At 42.0% G+C, this 10,061-nt stretch overlaps 1 protein-coding gene across 1 annotated transcript in view; it reads right to left on the bottom strand.

Annotated features, from left to right (window-relative positions):
• LCT (lactase) overlaps positions 1-10,061 on the bottom strand; it is a 44,243-nt gene that overhangs the window by 27,538 nt on the left and 6,644 nt on the right. Inside the window, exons 2-3 of the mRNA XM_011354480.2 lie at positions 6,163-6,242; positions 3,560-3,643 (exon numbers count right to left, since the gene is read on the bottom strand). Coding sequence (XP_011352782.1) covers positions 3,560-3,643; positions 6,163-6,242 — 164 coding nt within the window. The remainder of the gene's footprint in view (positions 1-3,559; positions 3,644-6,162; positions 6,243-10,061) is intronic.

Genomic DNA, 10,061 nt, shown 5'->3' with positions numbered 1-10,061 from the left:
CTTGGTGGAGGGGCAGTCCTGGAGTTTTAAATTGAAGATGAAAACTTTCACTTTTGGCTCAATAGTCTGAAAAAGATAAAGTCCAGCAAGTGAACCAAAACTGCCTAGAATAAGTTTTTTGATAACACGGACATATATTTTCAAGATGAGAAGCTACAAACACTCAACCTGTTTTGGGATATTACCTCTAGCCATCTCAGTCAATAACAGGAGCTGACTCTAGATTCTGCGGGACAAAGATCAATTCTTTTCAGTAACATAGGCCACCCTCTCTGCTGATCCTCACTAAAGGGACAGGTTCATCTGCACCTTCATCTCAGGCATACGAGGCACCTGCTAGAACCAGGCATAGTGTTAGGACCAGGAAGAAGGCAGTCCGCTCATGTCAGGGGTCTGTCTTACTACATGAGACATAATCAGGTGCCACCATCACAATATTTATGATTGTCTGGGATTTGCTTCAAAACAATATGATTTGGGGAAGGTAGGGTATAAATGAAACAAGATCAGCCACGAGTGGGTAGCTTTTGAAGCTGGGAATGGTTTCATTACACTTTTCTTTCTATCTTTAGATATGTTTGACATTTTCCATAATAATAAAAAAAGGAACTGTCTTCATTAAAATTGGAAGGGATAATTTTTTCTCCTATTTCCGTGTTAAAGGAAACGTCTCTAAATTGACATGTTGTTTGACTTCACCTTAAATTACCTCTTTTGGGGAGGTTGGGTTTAGTCGTTTTCCTCACACTAACTTTTTCCTCCTCTGAGTAGTTAAAGGCCACTGAGAGATACCCAAAGCAACTACTTAAAAAGAAAGCAGGCATATTCTTTATTTTCTCAGAGCCGCCCCTAACAATGTCCCTTCTTTACCGATGAGATGCCTTGAGTTCTGAGAAGCTGGGTAAATTGACCAGGACCACAGTTGGTGGAGCTGTGTGTGACTCACATAGCCTTGTTCTTTCCCTGTGCTGGGTCAATACAGGAGAGCTAAACTACTACAGGAGCTGAGCGCCTTCTCTTTCCTGAAAGATCAGCATGTGGTGGGGTGGCCTGTGCTATCACAGGACTGGAGAGCTGGAGGAGACTTCGCTGAGTGGAGAATTCCCTGGGCAGGAGAGCCTTTTCTCATAAGTGGATGTGGAACCCTCCCATGCGCCTCTTGCAGAACCTGTGGATGTGCTTTGGTTCTTCATCAACGTGCTGGGCCTGAGGATGTCCTCTGGCCCTAAGACACCTGTGACAGTGGAAGTTGAGGGTCCCTGTGGGACCAGAGAGGCAAGCAGGTACTCTGAGAAGAGTGGAGGGAACCAGGAATGGGCGAGGGCACCTGTTCCTCCCTGTCCTGACTTCACCCTTTTCCCTTGCGGCCAACAGAAAGAGGCCCCTTCAAGAGGACAGTGTGGAGACCTGGGATGAGGAGGGAGGGTAGTTTGAAGAAAGCTGTGGGCAGCGCGATTCGGATTCCTGTGGACACACGTCAGCCTTTCTCCTTGCGGGGAACTTGGTTGCTCTTCCTGACCTGGGTGTGGTAACTGTGGGAAATGCTACGAAGCATATAACAGATGATCCCAGAAAGGGACAGTTTCCTCTTCAGCTCAGTTCTCTCCTCACCACTGTGTGATCAGAGTGGTCATCCTGAGTCTTTGGGGTTGCACCTGAGCTGTCAAATGCAACATCTGGAATTTAATTCCTAAGGAAATAAAAGGAATCAAGAACCATTGGAGGCTGCTAAGTTTGTCCAGGGAAGGTTTTACTATTTGGCTGGCTGGCTATGGACTGCAGATTCACAGCTTTATCCAGTCAGTGGTGGGAGAAGGTCTTCTTGAGAATGTTTTGATGTAAAAAAGGGAAACTGAAAACCACATCCTCAAGCAGAAATCGAGCCAGTGCTCTGCTGAGCGCCACTCTGAGGTGTGCTGCATTTTAAAACCCAGACGGTTTTTAAATGTCAGTGGTGTCTCAGCCCATTAGCTAAGCAACAGCTCTGGTTGAATTCCTTGAGGAAGACAAAAGACAGATCTAGTCATACAGGCATCAGCAGGGCTTGAAGACACCACAGTGCTGTTGAAGGCCCAGAAATCTGGCAGCAAGCCCCAGAGAGCAGGCTCTGGATCACAAGCCAGTCTGGGTTCAGGTGAGAAGGTGTTTACAAACAACTAAAATCATACGTGATTTTCGAAAATGCCACCCTCATTAGAACGTACCCAACACCTTGGATTTGTTTTTGTTTTAGAGAGGCAGTGTGGTATCACGAGAAAAGCCTGGCTCCAATCTCAGCTCAGATGCTCACCACTTAGTGTCTGACCTCGGTTAAGTTTCTTAAGTCTTAGGTGTCCTGGGAGAGGTAGAGACAGTGTGAGGACAAAGTGCCCCACATATCGCTTGGGGTGGAGCAGGCACTAAAATCCTAGCAGCTATTACTCAAATTTCTTGTGAATACATTTGCAGTCTTTGATGAGATTATCTTATTATTTGTAGATAACAAAAGCAGCGGCATCTACACAGGTCAGCTGGAAACACATAGACATAGGGGTGGAGCTGATGCTAATTTGTCCATTTTAAGCCTCCTGCCTCAGGTAAAATGGAGGTTCCACCTAGCTGCAGCACTGTTTGATGTCAATGAGCTCAACAATCCTCTGATAATTCCTCTGACAATCCATCCTATTAGGTGGTAGACATGGTAGGTTCAAAACTAGGAGGCACAAGGCTGAAAGCAGAGGCGAGTGGCTTTGTGCCCCAACCTGCAGAGGCAATAGTAAGGTCTGGGTGAGTTCTGGGGGCATCTGTAGAGAAGCCTGCAAGAAGGCAGCTCTTCAGGGGTGAGTAGAGGAATACTGCTAGGACTCGGGAGGTCTAGAGAGAAACCGCTACCCAGTTGTTATATGATCAGTTATATTCTGTCAGGAAATGGGAAATGGTTAGGATTCCAGGGAATTCGGCAAGGAAGTCACACAGCAGTGACGAAGCAGAGGAGAGAAAGCCACTAGTTGGGTGGGAGGTGCCTAACATACTTTCTCTAATAAGTCAGAATCGTTAGACTTGAAAAAAATAATACTGGCTACAGGAAGAAGGAGCCTGAGGTTACAGGAAGGTCCCACTAGCTGGTTTCTTATTCAGTAGACCTGGGTGTGAAATATCTTTTTAAAAAATTGTGGTAAAATACAGATAACATAAAATTTACCATCTTAACCATTTTTAAGTATACAGTTCAGTGGCATTAAGTATATTCACACCGTTGTGCGATCGTCCATGAAATGTCCTTTTTAATCTCAGAATGAACACTGGAATTCTGATTCTCAGTAGATTTCTACACAAGAGAAAAGATCCATGCGAATACTGACTTTAACAAGCCAACCCTCATTATCCTCTCCAGGGAAGACTGCCTAACCTCTCGACGTTCCCTAGAGATGCTGTCAATGGAAACATCCCCAGATGCAGGTCTTCAGATCTGCTGACCGTTGGTGACAGTCCAGTTTACACGTCAGCCAAACCATTAAGTATCTAACATGCTCTCAGGAAACTGCCACTCATCATCGATATGGGAAGTGGCTCAACTTACCTGCAATTTACTCAGCTTCTGCAGCAAACTTGCCTCGCTTTGGCATTCATAAGACAAATCAAGAGAGAGGAAATCAACCGCGTCCTAGAAATAAGTAAATAGGGTCACTAAAACATAAGCAATTTCAAGACACTGCTAAGAAGTGTTCTTTTTTGTTTCTCCCTCTATTTCTAAACTGAAGACTCCAAAGTGGGATTTTCCAAGGGAAAAACAGGCAGAAGAGAAGCTGGAGATGGACTAAGAATGTGTGTGGGGGGGCCCTGTGTGTTGGGAATGCATCATTTATATACTCAGCAAAGTGCTTGACATACAGTAAGTGCTCAATACATGCATATGAGTAGGTAGATAAATGAGTGAATGAATGACATACTGTATGCCAGATATGGTGGGTTCCCACCAAGCAGGTGAGCACTAAAGGAAGCAGAGGCCAGAGCTGCCCTGGGCAGCAACCTCCTCACAGCCCTCCCACTTGTCCAGGACGGAGGCGGTGAAGCCCTCAGCTACCCACGGGCCCCTCAGCAATCTCTGCAGACTCTACTGGCATATTGGGTTCTGTTTTCATGGTAGGCTATAGTCACTGGCTATTTTCAGGCCACAGTTTAAAGTCCACCCCAGTTGGCCCTAGCCTGGCGCATTCCATTATCCAAGAACACAGCTCTCATGGTCCTGGTCTTTGACATCCTCATCCAAGCTCCAGTTAAGGACCTGCCCCTCATACCTCTGTGGCCCGCATATACTCTAAGAACTTGAAATTCAGAGTCTAAACACATAAACATACCTCTGTGATTCCCTCCTTGCCCTTCTCAGCAAGCCATTTCTATCTTTGTCCTTGCCTGTCTTCTCCCCATCATAGGTTACCTGTTCCTTCAGGAAGAAGACTGTGGATAATGGCATCTTGTAACAACCATGCTCATGTAGGCCTTGGATAACTGACTCAGCACTGGCTCCCCATGGCTTCCTAATCAAGGTATCGTCAATGTTTACTAAACAGTCTGCGTGCTCACGCCACTTTGGCGAGTACCACTCAAACCTTCCGCAACCCACCCTCTCAGCACTGCTTTTGTCAATTCCATACAACACATAGTCATCGAGTTTCTACTCTTGCAAATCCCCGTGGGTAGGGATTGACATTTAAAGCTGAATGAGAAGCTGACAAACTTAATAGAGAGTTGGTGAATGCGCCGATTACATGAGAAAAGGCAGAAAGAAGTGCTGTAAGAAAAGTCCACACCAGGGGCCCTCAAACCGTGGTGGGAGTTAGACTTGCCTGGGAACCGAGGAAGCCTATAAAGGCCCAGGACTGTCCTTGCACATTAAACCTTGGCCTCTGAGGGCTTCACTAGCCCTCCAGGTGATTCTGATACACACCATAGCGTGGGAACCGCTGGTCTAAACAAATGGCAAAGGGTTTCAAGTGGGGAGAGAGAGACCACATCAGGTTAAGCAAGGGAGCATTGTTAAGCAAGGTCACCTGATGGAAAGCACATTCGCGTGGATGTTAGAAATGGGTAGAATTTTGCTGGAAGAGATTTTTGAGGAAGCCTAGGGGGATAGGAAGGATATTGAGTAGGGGATGGAGGAGAGCAAGAAGAAAGCATAGCAGACGCGCTGGGAAATCTAAGAGGTGAGGAGGCAGAGCAGAGAGCCCAAGTGAGCAGCCCTCTGGCAGGCTCTGAGGAGTTTGCACCAGTTCAGGGGCGTGTAGATTCCCAGAAGGAGATGGAATAGACTGTGTTTTTGGAAGATGATTCAGAAGCACTACGTGGCATGGGTTGGGGCCGAGAGGTCAGGTCAAAGGCTATTCCTTGATAAGCACTTTTCTGATCAGCACTTTGGTCTCATTAGTTTAATAACCGATAGCAGTTATTGCCCCTTGTAAACTAATTTAGATGGTATTCTGGCCAGACAGTCAGCCATGGAGCAGGTTATTTAAAACCCTATCACCTCTGGATTTTAACTTCCCAAGCTGGAAAATCTGAAGACTGGATGCTGATATATGGTGCCTCCATCACATCATAGATACCACTGTTTGTCATCCGGCAGCGTGGCATCTGTATAGCACCCTATCAATGCCATAGAACTACAGAAATCAGCTGTTTTTATTAATGGTTTTCTATGCTACCCAGCAGCCAATGTTACAAGGGCCAAAGTGGTTTAATCCTCAGGTGTTTTAATTTTTTTTATTTAAAATCATAAAAAGTTATATTTAGAGGAGATAGAAATTGATTGGGTACTCCAGAGAGCACATTATTTAAAAACAAACAAACAACAACAAAAAAAACCTTTACTTTAGTATCTGTTTTGCTGTAGACTGATCGCTCTTCTAATAAGCTATTTTGGACTCTTCAAATAAAAAAATCAGAGCAAGCAGAGACATTTGACTTCTTTGTGTGGGCAAAAGCTGACACTTGACCAAGCAAGAGCTGGGGCTACAACAAGTGAGATTTTGTTCTAAAGTAATTATAATCCAGAGAATGTAGGCCACTCAGAAGAGGCATTCTAAAAATGTCAAGTCAACAGACAAAAACTTCTTTTGTTTTTTAAAATTAAAATTGCAACCTTCCTCAGATGTTACAGATGCCATTCCTTTGGGTTGTCCTTACCTTGGCAAGCAAAGATGTGGACGGTTCTAGCAGGAGCTCTGAGATCGCTTCAGCTCGTAGGACCACAGAGAGCTTTCCTCCTAGAATCAATCAGAGGAAGAAGCTGCAGGTGAGAGAGGCAGGGGGCTGTGACGACAGAAACCGCTTGAAGACTTATTTCCTATTGACCTTTCTATTCCATGTTCACTGATTTACGAAAAGGATTTCTGAAGAAATGATTCACATGACTTTACCTTGGCTGAAAGATTTTAGAAGATGAAGTGCCTGAACGAAAAGTCCCTTTAGAGAATGTTTCATATAAATTAGGACTCTGAAATGACTTGTCTTTTAAAAAAATAAAAGTAGTTATCCTGGCCCCACTTCCACCGCTGCAATGTAAAAGGAGATAAGAAGAGAACTGCTTTCTCGACTTCTTTTAAAGGCAGGGTGCTCTCAGGGAGCTGCTCTTACCCGTCCTGGTTCACTATACAAGCATTAGTTCAGCCCCTACTGTGCATTGAGAGGAAGACAAGGAAACATAAACATATGCAGCTTATACCCAGCTGCTTTCATATTTGATCATCTAACTGTGGTGCTCAAATATGTGCGCATCAGAATCAACCGCCTGCTTGTCAGGAGACTGGAGAGGGCCCAGGAACCAGTGCATTTTAACAGACTCCCCTGGTGCTTCCGAAGCAGTGGCCTTCCACAGTTAGAAACGCTGCTGTGAGCTTGAGATCCCTCAGTTGCTTGTATTGCTGTCTCTTTGATGCGCATAAGTCTTTATCTCTCACTGGATTATAGCTCCTTGAGAAGCAAAACTTAAACATTTCTTTAGTCCCTCCAAACATCAAGCTTAGGATTGGGTACATCGCAGGTGCTCGAACCTGTAATTTGGAACCACTAAACAAAAACTGAGTAGGATGACAGTTTGAGACTTATACTATAAGTCCATATGCCTTGACTTCTTTCTTTCATTCTATACAGGAGAAAGATCTCCCCAGCCAATGAAACCACCACTACCAACCACTGCCAACTACAAAGTGCTTATTTTGATAAGCATAATGGAACTTCGAAATCCTCTGAGCAGGAAATATCACTCAGACACATTTAGTCCTCATTCTGATAAGATAACACTACTTTCCAGTTACTTAATGATTGTGCCAACAGATCCACTTCACTTCCACCTACTTCCATGCTTCCGTCTATTGTCACGTCAGCACATAGAACATATATTCTCGGCTTGTGCATAACATTTTAAAACGTACAATTTAGTGTCATATCTAGACAAATAAAATGAAACAAGGGTACAATTAATCCCTAAGCACAGTTAACCCGCAAATCATTTCTATTTGATTTTGCAAGCTGTTTTTAGAATTTAGCGTGAACAAATGTATCCAAAGTTCCAGAAATTCTCATATTATACAAAATAATCAAACTTTCCCAATATGGTTTCCAACCTAGTCCCAGTGTAAGCATAAATTATACTTTTTAAAATAATGTAAAACGCAGATTACTCAAAATTAGATTCTCACTCTAAGCTTGCAGTTCATGTTTTCTATGGGATGGAAAGCGGGCAGATGATTGCTTTGGTTTAGGATAATTGATCTTGTAATTTTTTGCTGGATAAGGTCGAAGATGGATATCCCTGTCTGTAGAACTCAAAATCAGTATTTGTTGTGGCTTGAGAATTGTTTAAAGCCTGTGTTGACAATCATTGCGTAGCACAGTGTAAATTCCTGTCCTTTGGACACTTTACTAGACCTTGCTAAAGGATCAGTTCATTTCTCTTTCCACAACAGAGGGAAGTTGTTTCTCCAGAAACCTTTGTGGTCCTCCACACAAAATAGCCCCTTTCCCTTTTGCCCCAAATGCATCAATATGAGGAATCTAGTCAATAATGAACAGCCAATATCAATGCTTCAAACCATTACTGCCAAGCGTAGGGTGGGGATTGCTAGTGTTATTCTGGATTGTGTCCCAGTGTTGTACAAGCGGAGGATGTTGTGTGCAATTCTCCTCTTCCCTTGAGAGGGATGTTCACCCGCTCCTCGTCCTCCACCTCTGTTCTTTTTGCATCCTCCCCAGTGTCAGCACACTGAACACATCAACTGAGGTTTATAGTAACACATACAGAAAGATTAGAAAAGAACTTCTAAAAATTGCAATAAAATATACGGAACACAAAACTTACCATTAAAAAATTTTAAGTGTAGAGTTCAGTGGCATTAAGTGCATTCGCATTGTGGTGCCGCCATCACCACCATCCATCTCCAAAACTTTCCCATCGTCCCAAACTAAAACTCTGTATCCATTGAACAGTAATTCCCAATTATGCACTCCTCCCAGCTTTTGATAACCACAATTTTACTTTCTCTGTGAATTTTATTATTCTAGGTTCCTTACATAGGTGGACTCATACAATATTTATCCTTTCGTGCTGGCTCATTTTACTTTTAATGTCTTCAGGGTTCATCTATGTTGTAGCATGTGCCAGAATTTCACTTCTTTTTCAGCTGACTAGTATTCCATTGTTTGTATATTCTACATTTTGTGTATCCATTTATCTATCCATGGGCATTTGGATTATTTCCACCTTTTGGCTATTGTGAATAATGCTGCTATGAATATGGGTGTGTGACTATCTGTTTAAGTTCCCGCTTTCAATTCTTTTGGGTATATACACATAAGTGCTGGGCCATATGGTAATTCTATTTTTAACTTCTTAAGGAACTGCCATACTGTTTTCCATAGTGGCTATACCATTTTACATCTCTGCTAGTAATACTGGATTATAATTTCTCTATATCCTTGCCACTTGTAATTTTTTCTTTAGTAGTAGCCATCTACAATGGGTGTGAAATGGTATCTTATTGTGGTTTGGATTTGCATTCCCTAATGATTGTTGATGTAGAGCATCTTTACATGTACTTGTTGGCCAACAGAATACTTTCTTTGGAAAAAAAAGGTTAATTCAAATCTTTTGCCCATTTTTTAATAGGGTTGTTTTGTTGTTGCTGAGTTACGAGGGTTTTCATATATTCTGAATACTAATCTCTTATCAAATATATGATTTGCTAATATTTTCTCCCATTCTGTGGGGTGCTGTTTCCCTGTTGATAGTGCCCTTAAATACAAAAAAAAAAATTTAATTTTGATGAAGTCTAATTTATTTTATCTTTTGTTGCCAGTACTTTTAGAATCATAGCTAAAAAGTCATTACCAAACCAATGTCATAAAGTTTTTGTCCCAATGTTTTCTTCTAAGAGTTTTATAGTTTTAGCTCTTATGTTTAGGTTTTTGATCCATTTTGAGTTAATTTTTGTATATGATATAAGGTAAAGATCCAACTTCATTCTTTTGCATATAGATATTCAGTTTTCCCAACACCATTTCTTGAAAAGACTGTCTTTTCCCCTATTGAATGATCTTGCCACTCTTGTCAAAAGCATTTGACCAGATAGGTGAAGATTTATTTCTGGGCTCTCTATTCTATTTCTTTTGTCTACATGTCCATCCTTATCTAAGTAACACACTATTTTGATTACTGTAGCTTTGTAGCAAGTTGTGGAATCAAGAGATGTGAGTCCTCCAACTCTGTTCTTTTTCAACATCATTTTGACTATTTGGGGTCTCTTGAGATTCCGTGTGTATTTAAAAATGGATTTTTCTATTTTTGCAAAAAATATCATTGGAATTTTGATAGGAATTTTATTGCATCTGTAGATCTTTTGGGGGTAATATTGACATTTTAACAATATTATGTCTTCCATTCCATGAACAAGGAATGTGTTTCCATTTATTTTTGTTTTCTTTCATTTCTTTAAGCAATTTTTAAAAATAGCTTCCAGTATACAAGTCTTTTGCCTTCTTGGTTAAATTTAGAAAAGAACTTTAAAAAAATATAAAAAGGAGCATAA

The sequence above is a fragment of the Pteropus vampyrus genome, unplaced genomic scaffold (assembly GCF_000151845.1).
Source record: "Pteropus vampyrus isolate Shadow unplaced genomic scaffold, Pvam_2.0 Scaffold17, whole genome shotgun sequence".
In the NCBI taxonomy this organism is placed as follows: domain Eukaryota; kingdom Metazoa; phylum Chordata; class Mammalia; order Chiroptera; family Pteropodidae; genus Pteropus; species Pteropus vampyrus.
This window is presented reverse-complemented; position numbering and strand designations above follow the sequence as displayed.